The sequence below is a fragment of the Larus michahellis genome, chromosome 3 (genome assembly GCF_964199755.1).
Source record: "Larus michahellis chromosome 3, bLarMic1.1, whole genome shotgun sequence".
NCBI lineage: Eukaryota > Metazoa > Chordata > Aves > Charadriiformes > Laridae > Larus > Larus michahellis.
In genome coordinates, this window is record NC_133898.1 from 61461758 (window position 1) to 61476604 (window position 14847).

General features: G+C 36.9%; 1 protein-coding gene across 2 annotated transcripts in view; it reads left to right on the forward strand.

The window, feature by feature from the left end:
• The window catches only part of LOC141740909 (damage-control phosphatase ARMT1-like), a 62049-nt gene extending 47857 nt beyond the window's left edge, over nucleotides 1-14192 (forward strand). For both annotated transcript variants that reach the window (XM_074580412.1, XM_074580410.1), the window contains 5 exons: nucleotides 2565-2765; nucleotides 4505-4678; nucleotides 5889-6131; nucleotides 7028-7264; nucleotides 13026-14192. In XM_074580412.1, coding sequence (XP_074436513.1) covers nucleotides 2565-2765; nucleotides 4505-4678; nucleotides 5889-6131; nucleotides 7028-7264; nucleotides 13026-13226 — 1056 coding nt within the window. In that variant the 3' untranslated portion in view covers nucleotides 13227-14192. The remainder of the gene's footprint in view (nucleotides 1-2564; nucleotides 2766-4504; nucleotides 4679-5888; nucleotides 6132-7027; nucleotides 7265-13025) is intronic.
• The last annotated feature ends 655 nt before the right edge of the window (nucleotides 14193-14847 follow it).

Below are 14847 nucleotides of genomic sequence, written 5' to 3' on the forward strand. Positions count from 1 at the left end.
AATTCATGTGGCCAAAAACGTTTATCTTGACTATCTACAATTCATCTGATTGTAGATTATCTTAATTTTATCAGGTTTTGTCATTGCATATTGAATTAAATGCCAAAATTGATTAGGCTTTACTGCTGCTCCCATTAAAATCTTCTGTTCTTGTTTCTTGATGATTTTTATGGTGATGTCATAAGTGCATACTTAGCTTTAGGGATTTATCCTCTTTATCCTTCCAAACAAAAGAATTGAGTGGAAAACAATTTGTGAAATTAAATTAAACATTGATAAAAGCAGAGTAATATACGTACTGACTTAGGGCTGACCAAGAAAACCCCAACCAACTAGAATGTGAGAAATTATTAGGAAAAAAGTTGAGAAGAAAATGAAAACCATAATTATGCCACTGTATAAATCCATGGCTGCTGCATTCTGAGTAGCACATACAGTTATGATAGTTCATTCGAAAAAAGGGTCTTCAAAAAGTAGTGGAAAAGGCCATGAGAGTGTCTAGAGGCTTCTATGCAAGGAAAGACTCAACAGACAAGAACTTTTCAGCTTGGGATGGTGAGTGCAATGCAGTAAAGCAAAATACAAATTGTAAGTACCATGATAAGAGATGTGGCAGCTCTAATGCTTTTCAGCTAGTAGGGATCATAAAAAAAAAAAATTGTACTAGGTGCGTATCTGTGTGCATATATGAGTACATAGAAAACAGTGGAAGTTTAAGATAACATCTTACCAAACCAGAACAGTATAGCTTATTGATTGTTAATATAATACTAAGAAGATGAGAATATTTAGTTGTGTTCGAAAAGAAGAAAAACAAAAAGCCACTATGATGTGAAGGACCTTGTAACTTCATTCTACATGCTGCTTTTTGGCATTTATCCTAAGTCCATCACATATCTGTGCCTGTGACTTTTGGTCTGTTGAGGGAAATGTCCTACCAACTGCATAGCTGTGGCCCACTTTCTGTTCTGGTGTGCTGTGGGGCTGGGCCTGGGGCTTGCACATGCCCTCTTCTTAAAACAAGAGAAAATAAAAGCTTAGCACAAGCGAAAAATAAAGTTCAGGAAGATCTTACTGAGGGTTATTTAGTTGCAGCAGGGGTGAACCCTGCCATCCCAAGGTAGGAGTTGCCTCTGGAAATGGGTATTTGCAACTTGTAGCACAAGAAATAAAAGGTGTTAGTTTGAAATCATCTGGTAGCCACATTAAAACAAAAAGCAGGAGGTGTTTTTTTGCAGGCTGGTTGATCAAGCTGCACATGCCCTTGTCACAGAAAATTGTGGAGGTCAGAACTGCAAGACCAAAAATGCAGCCTTTTTAAGTTGCTGGATACAGACATGGGTTGGGTAATAAGGGTGCAGCTCTGTTTTAGGAAATCTCTAAGTTGTTGATTATCCCTAAGCCAAGGATGAAGGTTGTTCCAGGATGCTCTGGAAGATAAACTGACAGCTTGGTGGTTTTCTGGTCTCACTTTCTGTGGTATGATCCCTCACCTTCTCATGCTTACGGACCTTTGAAGCCTGTGAAAGCCCCATGCAACTGGGTTGCTTCCACAGTCGCTCTGCAGCCTGACAAAGGGGCCGTGGCTTCTCTGGCAGCAGCATGTTGCTGTGTCACCAAGTTACTGAAAGCTTTTTTTTTTTTTTTCAGTCTTGCTGAGTGATATGTGATGCAGAAAAACAAAAAGTGTGTGCGTGTTTGCAGTTTTATTATTGTTTAGTGTTTTCTACCACTGTATGAGCAGCAGTAATTTCTCAGTGTTTTTTAGGTGAGTTGGGTGCAAACTATTGTTTGTATTTAATTGCAGGATTTCGTGTGCTTATAATTCATTTTATTAACAGGAGACAAACAGATGCTTAAAATGAAGAGTCTGCTTGGAGATGAGTGTCTGAATATGGAGTTACAAATGCAACATAATTATGTAACTGGAAGTGTTTTCAGAATTGTTAGTCTAGTTTCTTGTTATGATGAGATTTTATCCTTTTAGCCTTGGCCTTTGCCTTGGATTCCAGAAATTATTATTTTTGGTGTTTTTTTAAAGCAAAGTCTTTTAGTTAAACACCCTTTAACAGCTAACAATGGGGAAGCACTCCTCTGAGACTTAGTTATCCACATCTACATTCTCACCTACAAGCTTGCATACATTTTCTAAATCACTTATCTGTTTTTTTCACTCAGCTCCTCGATAGACTAGTGAATTTTTGGCTGATTTTAAGGAATGTTAGCTGATTGCCAGGTATTGCTAGTTTGCTAACATCTTTGGAAAGTTTATGTCTAAATTAGTTTGTATTAATTTTTGTAGATGTTAGCTCCGTTTAGTCAGTTGACTCATCTTAAAGACCGTTTCTGCTGTTCACGTTTGGATGTCTCACATGTTACCACTTCTGCCATTTTCTCCTGGTAATTACAACAGATTTTTCTCTTTTTGTCTTTTTAAATGCATGTATTTTAAAGATAGATATTTTATGCTCTTTTTAATAATTTGAGGATGCATCTTTCATATCTTTCTGACATTTCCACACTCACCTAACCCCATATGTTTTGTCGGTTTGCTTGCTCCCTAGATGGTATCTCAGCTTGAAACCCAAATAGCTAAATTGACTGAAGCTTTGGAAAATCAGACAAGACTGTATCAAGAAGCTCTGGAGAGGAGCAGGAAAGCTGAAAAATCTTCTGAAACTTTCCAGGATCAACTGAAACACTTGGAAGAGGAATTACTGTCCGTAGATCTGATGCAAGATGGTTTGAAGCTTGAGAAGCAAAAAGTAATTGCATGCATTGTTTTCTTTTGTATAAAAGTCATTAAAGATTGTATTGCATTGATCAGCTGGAGTATTGCAGTACTACAAGTAATGCAAATTAGCAAAGTCAGGTGTCATATAGGGAGTAGTAATATCTTTTCTTTGACTGACAATTTTAGTTGGAAAAAGTAGCAAAGCTTTTGAGTTCTAAATCCATTTAATGTGAACAAAAACCCAGATTAAAAGTAGTCTCTGTAAATACATTAAAAGTCCTTCAAGAATTCTCTGATCTCAAAGCTTTCTCTGATCTCTGTCTTTCTCTAATGTATCATCTGGTCTGCAGCCTCTCAAGATTTTGCAGTCTTTGATTCTTTTACATCCTTAGACCATCAAGGCTACCAGGATTTTTTTTTTATTAATTGTGTGAATGAATACACTGTTAGCCTATAGCACACTGAGTTTGAAAAATGACATAGTACCTGGGAAGCTAAACCAGCCATCCAATACAGCTAAGAAAGACAAAGTTGTAGCGTGTTACCAGGCCAAGATCAATGCTTAGAAAGTTGAATTTGCAAAGAATCAACGATTTGGTGCTGTCTGTTTTGCATTGGTTTATGATACAATAACTTTTGTGAATGAAGCATCCACCACCACATTGGGAGCAAACCAGAAAATGGAGCTGTCCTTCCCCTCTGCTTCCTCTGTGAAGAACATGTGGCCCTAGTTTCTTAATTCCTCTCTAGATCTTGCTGAAATAAAGAGATTTTTGTTGTGATTTTTTTTTCTGTTAATGAATAACTTCAGTGTTTTCTGCTGCTGCTGTTTTTAACTTTTTGAACCAGAAGCATCATGAAACAAAAAGAGATTCTTGCTATGTTGTATAGTCTTGGGCTCAAGCAACAGTTATGGAACTGGTTTGTTGTTGTTTGTTTGGTTTTTTTTCCTCTTTGTTGTTTCTTTGCAAAGATTATGACCTGCAACAGAAGTAAGAGAAAACAAAAGTAAATGTAGGCTCTGGATTTTGCAAGAGAGGCTAATTGAGACCAGGAAACTAATGCAATTTTAAAAGAGCTAGCAGGATAGGACAAAATCAGGAAAAAAAAGATTAAATAATATTTGGTATTCACATCAGTAAACCAGATAGAGATACAATTAAGATAATCTTTAAAGCAATTTGCAAACCAGTAACTGTTATCTCTAATAAAACTTGCTGTTCCAAAGATAGGCAAACGGCTGATCATGTTAACATTCCTGCGTCTCTTCAGACTACATCAGATCTCACCCCTGGCATTGCTGATACCAGTTTTACATGTTTTAGGCTCACAGTAGTGGGCAACCGCAGCGCTTGCAATTAATTGGGATGTAGCTGTCCTTTCTAACTTCTCCCTGCCAGTGCATGGTTGTGTAAAGCAGCAGAGACACAGACGGGAATGGGAGTCAGAAGCAAGACACAAATACCTAGTGCTCTTCTTACTGCAGAGGAGCAAAACCAAATCCAGTCTTGCTGAGAAGATAAATACAGTAGGTCCAGGGATTTATGAACAAAATAAACGTTGACTAAAAAAGTACAAATGGAGAATTTGCAATTATGTCGGGAGCATGTACTACAAACATACCCTTTCAGTATGTTATTTCTTGTAGCTAGTGGACGTGGCTATGTGTAGTTGGTTGACAGTGTAGGAGGAATGGCTTTTAAATTGTACATCAGAATTTTTCATGAAGTTTTATTATTCTTTTACCCACTTTTTCACATCTTTTCTTAGTATCTGAAATTTCTGGAGCAACTTAATGAGAAGATGAAGCTGGATAGCCTAGCAGCAGAGGTTGGATTTGATATGAATGTGGATGCGATTCTAGCCCGGGTAGAGCAGTTAGTGAAACTGGAAGGTGATGCAGTGATTGAAAACAAGACAATGGCATATAGCCTAAGAAGGAAGGTAGGCAAAAAGGACATATCGTTACCATTTGCTTCAAAGATAAACATTGTTATGGCTATATTTCTATAGTGGCTTGCTGGAAGCAGCAGATTGGAGCTTCGTATATGTACAAGGAATTTCAAAGATGTCCATTACTTAAAAAGAATTGGTAAGGTTTGCAAACTGTGCAAACAGACTGCGTATTAAGCAACTAAACCCACAAGTTGGTTAAATACATGATAACGCTTTTCACAACTTCTTAAATATATAAAGTTATGCATGTTTATATGTCTGTATATATCTACTTTTTAATACACATTTATAATATACTTCTGTAAGCAACTACTGTTGATATTTAAATCTCAATGGGTATGCTGGGAAGGGGGGCCTCTTACTTCTCTAGAAACTTAATAGGATGTCGGTTGTAATTCACTAAGAATTTCAAGATTTCCAACAAGAACTGTGCACCTTTAGGAGGAAATCTGTTCAAATTTGGTCAGACACCCTCCATCATCCTGTTACAATAGAGTGAAATCTTCTGGTTTTAGGCTTATCAGAATGGTTTAGAGCTTAGAATTAGGTTTGTTTAAGGTTTAAAACAACATCGTATTTTTTTCTGGAAGCAACTGCCTCTCTGGCAGGACGTATAGTATGTATGTTAATACTCCTCAGATGTTCCATAGTAAAGCCTGGCAGCTCAGCTCAGGTAAACTGAAAACAGGTAGCTCCCTGAGCACCAAAATTACAAAACTAAGCTGCTGGGCCTTGTATTGGAGCAGTGTATGAAAGCTTTCTTATTTCTGTGAGTTGGTTCTCCTTCTTGCACACTAGTCTTAATTAACTGTTTAAAGATGGAAATATTGTAAGCTACCACCACTGAAACCACTGTCTCCTTAATGAATCTCTCTTACCTCTTGCATTTGACTGGTGTCTCATATTTCAGACAATCTCAGATGTTTTGAATGATGCACAAGTATTTATGTTCACTATATGTAAATTCATTCTAAAAGGTAGTGCACAAATTCAGGGGTGGAAAAGCACAATGAATTGGTAATATAAGAGATACCAAGTTAGTGTATATATGCTTCTACTGCTTTACCGAATTTTCAAGAGAGGAATAGGAGTTCAGGTTAAATGTGCAACAAAGGGATTAAATTTCCAAAACAATCTGTCTAGTACTATTGTCTTTCACATCTATTTTTTTCAAATATCCTTGTGTTTGTAAAACTAGTTGAAGACTCAGAAAGAAAAACTTGAAAGCAAAGAGCTGCACGTGAACCTTCTGCGTCAGAAAATAACCCAGCTGGAAGAAGAGAAGCAAGTAAGGTCTGCCTTAGCTGTGGAGAGGGATGAGGCCAATCTCGCTGTCAGAAAGTTACAGAAGATGATGGAGAGGCTACAGAAGCAGCTTAATCTGGCAAGGGAAACAAATACTGATCTCAAAGCCAAGCTGTCTGAAACCAATGAACTTAAGGTGAGTTAAAAGGTTACATTTGTGCTTCTGTCCATTTTTCTATTCCAGTTGGATATAGCTGGAGTTCATTTACAATAAATGTGTTCATGGGGAACTGCCCAAACCCATGTAGATGGGGAAAGCAAATGTAATATTACAATGTTTTGGGTATTTTGCAATTTGTCTTGAAATACTAAGTAGCATCTGTAAAGTACAATGTAAATTTGCAGGCTAGTTTAAGAAAAATGCAGTATATGCATCCCTTTCTTTCTTGTTAATATTGCTGTAATCTTATATTTTTCCATATGTTGCTCACAGAAGATCTATTCTGACAGGTATGGAGGGGAAAAAAGGCTTTTTTTTCCCCCACATAAACAGGGCAAGATGCTAAATTTTCATTGTCCCTGTGTTTTATTACATTGCAGCAGTAATAAATTACCTTTATTACCTGCTTTAACTCAGGTGAAAACAAGTAGTTTGCGGTTATTGATAGCTTGCTACTGCTGGAACAAAGCAAGATTGATTTCATGTGAGTTTCTGTCTTGTGGTTGATGGAGTGAAATAGATAAGTAGGTGCATATTACAACTGAAGGATTTTTACCAGCAAAACATGTGGCAACTCTTTTTCATACTATTTTTCCAGGGGCTATCAGAGAGTGAACTCTTACTGTGGGTTTTTGTCTGTTCAGTTACCTCTTTTCTCAACACCTGTAGAGAATTAACTGTCTTGGAAACTAAAATCTTTTTCTAAATTGAGTTGAGAAGTTAATAACTTTTCAGTTCACATGTACATGTGATTTCATCAAGAACCCATAAGACACCACATTAAAGTGCTTACTTATGATTACTCCTGAGTGTTATTTTTTTTCATGTTAGATTAAAAAGTGTGACAAATTTAACATTACTATGTTATGCAGATCAAAACTTTGGAGCAGAACAGAACAATAGAAGAACTCAATAAGTCTCAAGGCAAATTGGAAAGAATGAAAGAAAAGGCTGAGAAACAACTTACTTCTGTCAAATCAGAACTTCTTTTAAAGGAGCGTAAAGCTGCTGAAGACAAAGAAAAAACCAAAAATACGTTAGAATCAGTTACCAGTGAGATGAAGATGCTTAAAACAACCCTTGCAGAATTGGAAAAAAGAGAGAGAGAGGTGGGTGTGTAGGTATTTGACAAGTGCCAGCTGTCACTTAGAATATAAGAATGTGGTATATGTGGACCAGTTATCCAGCTGTGATGAAAACTTTTGTGAACGTTATTAAACAAGGAAATTTCAGTTCACACTTGTGAGCCAGAGTGGCAGTTGCGATTCTGAGAGGCAAAGCTACTTTTCAAGTTATATATGCAACAGAATAAATAATAAATACAGACATTGTTTTATTTGCTCACTGAAAAATATTGTATCACCTTTTGGAGAAGTATAAAATGCTTTAAAATCCTGGTATCTTTTTAAGGTGTGTTTTTTCCATATATCTTAGGTATAAAACTTGTACATTACCATGCATGGGTCATAAATTCAAAGAATGTCAGAAAAGACCAGAAAATTCAAAACAAAACAAACCAGACCTAATACTTAATGTAATTATTTTGGACCAATTTGTGACATATAACTTTGTTAAACTTTAGGTAAGAAAAATTTTTGTGGTAACTCACTTTGGGGCGGGTATAAAGAGTTTGTGGGAAACACATTAATAAATGTGTTCTATTCTAATTTTAAAAAATTGAGAAGTATGGATGTCATTGCCCTGCTTATTGTGTCGTATAGCAACATTATAGGTGGCATAATTGTTAAAGCCAATGGGCTTTTTTTGAAGTAAAATATGTGTAATTTTAAATTCCTTATTCCAACTGCTTAGAACTTTGTTAGTTTTTCCAGCTAAAATTTTTACGCTATATGTCTGCCTTAGCAATGACTCCGGATAAAATTTAAGAATGCTATTTCAAAAAATTAGTCTAGGAAAATACTGGTTTGCTCACATGGAGGAAAGCCCAGCAACCTGGGGATCTTTCTTCCTGAAAAGCTTTAGCACTGTTTTGTTTTATAATGAAGGTTAGAAATTTGGCAGGAAAATTTAATTTTTCATATGTCTCATGAGAAAACAAAGCATCCTGCACACAGAAGTAGTTATGAATTATATTCAGGAAATTATTCCATGGAGTCGTACATTGAGTACTTGCTAAAAACTCAGAAATGTTGCATTTTTTCTGACTAAACCCAAGGCGTTTCAAGCCACTTGAATACGTTTGCAGTTTAAGTGGGCTACAAAATGCAGAATGCTCAAGCACAGCATAGGACTAGTTCCCAAGCTTTCTGGGTACTGAATGAAAAGCGTCAGCTTATAATTCGTCAGCATCCACAATCATCTGCATCACAGGAACATTTCAAATATGTGCAGGTGGAACTGGGAGCAAAGCTGTTTGCGAAACTGATGCCTGGTAGTTGTGCAGTGCTGATTAGCAGTAATGACATTTTGAGACTATAAGAATTGCCAGTAGTATTCATAGCATACTCTCCTGTATCTTAACAGTTTACTTAGCTAAAATCTGTCCTTAAAATAAAGCTACTGTTGCTAGATCAGAGAATTTGTTCTAAACTCTCTGTCTCTCTCTCACTAACTAACACTTGAGGTTTTTTTTCCTGACTTCTCCTGAACCATTACCTAAGGAGGATTCCTTCCTTATCCCCAACCCTGTGTAGTTCTTCACCTGCTTTGGACTCACTCATTCTTCCTTCTCAGGGAAGCTAAACAAGACCAGGCTTCTCTCACTCTCTGTAAAAGGTAGTGAATGCAGACATCAAATACTTCTCTGAGCAGATGTGCATATATTTAATCTGAGTGTAAGCACAGCCATCTCATCTCTGTGTGTGTGTGCATGTTAAGAAAACTAGTAGAAACTGAAATTGCTGTTACCTGATGGAGTTGTTGATGTGGCCAAGTTGACCGCTTGTACATGCATTTGCATGTTTTTTTCAGTTATACCCTGCTTTTCTTGGATATCACTATGTGTAACATTAAATAACATCATAATATTGCATGGCTATTTTCCATGCTGTTGAAATTAAAAGTATGCAGAATTTAACTACTGCCAACTGGTTAAGACATTGATTTGTCTTGTGATCATAAAGAAAGGCAGAAGATAGCTAAGTGAAGTCAGAAATTAATATTGGATTCAAATAATTTAAAATTAACTCATAATTGGGATTTAACACAGTGTTTCTAGTTGTTTTTCACTCTTTAGACTAGTAATTCCTACTAAGTTTAAGAGGAAAAATTAACTTTGGTGTTTCTGTGTTTTGTCCCTTTTTTTTAAATTTTTTTTTTGCACAGAATGCACAGAATCAAAGCATCTAAAAGCATCTGTTAGAAATGAAGTCCTGTAAACAGGGTGTAATAAAATTGCCAATGTGCTTTAAGGTTAACAATTAACTGGTGACTGTAGCAAATAACAACAAAGCATGCATAGTCTTGGGTAGACATATAAAACTGTTAGAAAAAAATGGTGTTCAAAGCATTATTAAATCATACTACAGAGTAAAAAACAGAGAGGTAAAGCTATATGTGAAGAGTCATAAAAGTAGAGATTACTAGAATGGATGTATTAGAGGGGAATTACTTGTATATATTGAAATGTTACAAGAGTAAGTGTAAGTTTACAGATACCCGTACTGGATTTCCTCTGCCTGTGGGGTGAACAGAGAACTCTTCTGACTTCATATATCATTATTGCATATTTCTGAATATAAATAAATATCAGCATAGCTGCCATTTGTTTTAATAAGACTAGATAAAGGGTATGCATACTGACTGATGAGGAAAAGATGTTCACAGGGGCTGATAACAACAGTATGTGACCACTGCAGTCAACTTCAGATTAAAATCTGAATATATTTTATTTTTAGAGAAATTTAACTCAAGTCCTGATTTGCAGTAGTACTTGGAGCAAGAATATAAATGTCAACATTTCGCTTGAGATTTTGATGGTTTTGTTATAAGGATTTTTTCCAGTCTTAGTTTCCTCCCCCCCCATTTTTTTTTTCTTTTTATTGGAATAAGATCCCTTCTACTTTCCTGTAGCTACAGGGTAAAACCAAAATGCAGTGTCTAATTTTTACTTCTGCTTCCCCTCCTAGTATCTTGGATTAATGCTCTAAATTTCATTCATTTCCCCTCTTTTACTTCAGATGATTTTACTCACTGGATGGAAGGTGCAAAGAAAAATTATCATGAGTGCTTACTGTTGTAGCAAACCTTTGGGTTTGAGTCTTTGGTGATGTTTATCTTTTATTATTTCTCTCCCTTACTTCATATTGTAACTATCTTAGAAATATTAACTGCTATTGAAGAAAGCCTTAAATAGAGAGTTAGCTGGTACTTCGATTAGCTTGTAGTATTTCAGCAGAACTGTTCTGTTCTAAATACCTCTGTTGTGTTGTTTTTAAAGCTGAAATACTTTTCTCATCTATTTTTTTTTCTAGGTCTTAAATGTTTTAGAGCAAGGTTTAAAAAAGTTATTCCTGATGCGCTTACAGCACTATATTCACTTAAGATTATAAACACACATCTTGCTCTGCATGAGATGTGATAGTGTTCTAAAGATCGTCCAGCGTGTATCGTCTATTGCTTCCGGAGTTTTTAAAATTCAGATTGATGTCCTCTGGTGGGGCACTTTTACATCCAAGAGTGATGTTTCTCTTTGTCAGTTTATGTGGAGAGTTTCTCTTTGTAGTCAACCCTTTCCTGCATTTTCACTGGACTACAGCTTTGTCTGCACCGTACTTTATATGCCACAATATAATAGTCAGAAAGGTTGTTTTTTGTCTAAGAGTTATTCCATTACAGTGGATAAAAATCCTCAATTTAAAATTTGCATAAATGAATGGCTTAGAGGATTTCTTTAAGGGCTCTGTGTGCTTTCCAGTTTAGGTTATCTGCTGATGAAAGTTATTGAATTCTTAACATATTTATTGTCCATTCAGTATAGCTGTGACCTGCTTTCCCCATCAGAAATAGAGTGTGAGATGGTTGTGTGTATGTTTTGTATTTGTATCTATTCCCTCTGTCAAAATTCTGCCCGATCAATAATCTGCATCAAATTTAATTTGATTGCATTTGATACATGGTTGTAGTGCTATTTGGTTTACTCACAATTGCTGTAATTCTGTTGAACATCTTGCAATAGCAAAAATATGAGAGCAAGAAATTTGGTGCAAAGCGCAGACCCTGGGATCCGTTGGGTTTGTTGTATAGGTGACTTGTGGGGGTTTAATTCATCCAAAGACTAGATCTTTGCAGAGGGCTGCTTGATCTTTTAACACAAAGTACGTATGGAAACAGATTCCAGCTGTGCTGCCTGCTTGTCCTGAGATCCAGATGTTTTAAAAAAATCTTTAGCTTCTGCTAATTTGTACTTGCCTAGCATACTGCCAGAGCCCCACATCACTGACCTTCCTTGCTTGGTGTCAAAGAGAATGTATGGCAACTTGGGGGTTCTTGGTGTTACATTGTTCCAACATTTCATCCAAGACATTGCACTGCCTTGGTAAGACAGGATAGCTGGGACTGAATTCTCAAATCTTTCTGCCGTGTACTGTCTTGATTTCCATATTTGTTTTTCTGAACTGATGGCAGCTCCTTAGGGTTTGTACTGGGATGGAACAAACTGTCTTTGGCAAAGTCTTGGAACAGAAACCTTGTTTTCAGGGTTTTTGCAGCTTGCCTCACAGATGTTGCGACTGCTTGAGAGTTGTTCTGCACAGTATTCTTGGGCATGGACAAGTGTCTCAGGAATGCTTTTATCTCTGTTTCAGGAGTGTGTTTATCTCCTGCTTACCATTACCCGTCAGCGTGATCGGTGGACTGAGGGTGCTGCCACACCAGAGCTTGAGTCCGGCTTCTTGATGGTTTTGATGTTTCTGTGACATTTTGAGTCTCTGTCATGTTTGGGAATAGGGATCTTGATGTTCAAATAGATAGCAAGACAAACATATTTCCTTAAATAGGAACATTTTCCTCTTTTAATTGTGCGTAGATTATAAGGCATTGGTCATTTGGGCTGTGTAATGCATTATTCATTGAAGAGGCATTGAAGTTTGACTTATAATGATCCATATTGTGTGTTGAGAAGAGTAAATCAGCATTCATGTTCATCTGATCTTAAGTTTTCAATCTGGTTGCTGGTGGAGTCACTAGTGATGACAATTACTTGTGGATGTCTGTCCATGTGGAACTGCAGAGAGAAAGCTGGTTTCTTTAATTACTTTGCCAAATACCCTTCCTATGATATATTTTCAGCAGCTGCACACAGAAGAAAAATGAGCATTTCCCAGGCTGCATCTTGAATTTTGGCTGCATCCTGATTCCAAGTCAAAGTCAGACGGAAGGGTGTGCCAAACCTTCACCTTTTGTCTAACTTCCTCCTTTCTGCTGTGGTTTCCACAAGAAAGTGCAGCGTGAAGGGGAGTGGTGGCAGGCAGTGGTCAGGAGCTTGAGGTCAGGACCAGCAACTTCACCTGTGCCCACAGGGATGTGCCCACCAGAGTTTCCAGTAGTCTGTATAGTTTGCAGTCATCTGGGTCAACTACAACTCCTCTTCAAGTCTTTTCCTCAGTTTTCACTGTTGAGGGAAGATACGCCTGTGAAGGATACTAAAGAATACTTGAAACTGCATTTTGTGTTCAAGGTACTTAACATCTCAGCTATTTACTTGTTTTTTTTTTATTTGAGGTACGCCCCAAAAGGCTGTTTTCATCCTCTTCAGCTCTCTGTATTGAGCAACTGCAGAAATTCCTATATTTTGCGCTACTAATACAAATGCTTGTGTTTGTATGCATGCATATATGTATATGTTTTTCCAGGCACTTGCTTTGCTTGATATTTAATTTATTAGTAATTCCTTTCTGCTTGCTCTTGCAGCTGGCAGACTTCCGAGAGGTCGTCTCGCGGATGCTGGGCCTCAACACTGCCAGCCTGGCTCTTCCTGACTATGAAATCATTACACGTCTTGAAGGGTTGATTCGCTCTCATCACCACCACTACTTCCCCTGTGTCTGCCTCAAAGACGTGACAAGGGCACCAGAGGAACACTCACCAAGAAATATACAGCTTCTTCACTGAAACACGCATTTTGTAAGGAGACAGAACAAAGTAAAATTTTTTTTTTAGTGCTCCCCTACCTGCTAGACACGCATAGAAAACAGATATTTATTTCTGTTCCCTGCTCTACAGATACCATCTTGGGCTGATTTTTAGTGTTTCAGTAGGGAGACTGAGCTGAATGGATAGAGTAAAGCCAGCAGCCTAGAGACAGCAAACAGAAAATCCCTGGGCAGCATAGTACTTCTGGTATGAAAATGATCGGCAATACGTGAACAATGTATAGCCCATCATTTTCATTGCAGAGGCACTGAAGGTATGAGCCACCGGAGGTCAGTTCACAGTCTTGGGAAGTACTTGGTAATGAGTGTCAGCTTCAGTGACATTCCTTGTGTTTTGCCTCTGGGTGACAGGGATGAAATAAAATGGGGGTTGTCCTGCTGCTGTTCCACTTGCAAAATGGACCTCTCTGCATTTTTACACATGAGGACTTGAGCTTCAAGAGAGTTAGCTGAAAGTTAGATAGAGGACTATCACAATTTTGGAACAAGGGATTTTTTTTCTTCTTCTCTTGTTTTCCTCAGTCTGCTCTTGTGCCAAAACAAAAAGTTACGCTTTTTCAGCAAAGGCTCTTTCACAGGCTTCAGCCATGTGCCTGATGTAGATATATTTGGTAAAATTGCATGTTGTCCTTGGTCATGATGCCTTGAAAATTTTTCTTCTGGCTCCTGTATTCTTTGGGCAGTTAATCCATAGGCCAAATGAGGGGCACATCTGAGTTAGTAACAAGTTACTTTAAAATGCTTATCTGCTACAGAAAATAGTTGAATTACTGAAGTTTTTATTTTCAGAAAAGCAACGATGAGGTGTCCAAAATCACCTCTTCATCACAAAATCTGCTTGTCTATTACCCTTTCTGAATGTTGTTAAACTTCATGATTTTTTTTAAAGAAATTTGAACAATAAAACTGTTTTAATGGCACACTCAAACACGATTCTGTTTTTTTTTCACTTCTCTCTTCCATTTATATATTTTATATGGGTGTGTAAAACAGTAAGGCTTACCTATTTATTTCTGACCATTGTGAACTTCCTAAAGTATCTCAGCAAGTGATAAACCACTCACTAAAACTGAGCACATTATTTTAAGAAAAATGAGACTTTTTCAAGTAACTGTGGTAATTTTGGTATCTGGCTAGGGACTCAAAGCATTATAGATTGCTTTTATTTCACTTGCCTACGAAGAATCATTTCTCAGTGACCTGTTAGTAAAAAAAATAAAAAACACCCAAGCTTTTGCAAAATCAGTCATTTGAGGAGATATGGTAAATCATATATTCATATGCTCCTGTGGCTACCTAGATTAAAAATAATTTCCTTTCTTGTTTTATAATGTAACTTTTTTTTTCAAGTAAAGTGAATGGAATAAAGGAAAAGAAGTTAATATTAAGTTATATAGACTTAAACTTAGGAAAGCACCACAATTTCAAAGTAAAATAAAAGATTGAAATGTAAATATTTTTAGTCATGATGTGTTGGTTTGTAATATAGAGGATGGAAAAGGATGTCATAATTTTCTAATTCTTTGTGAGAGAATACAAGTAGCTTCAGCTTGTGTTTTGCTCATTCTGTAGGCACTTCT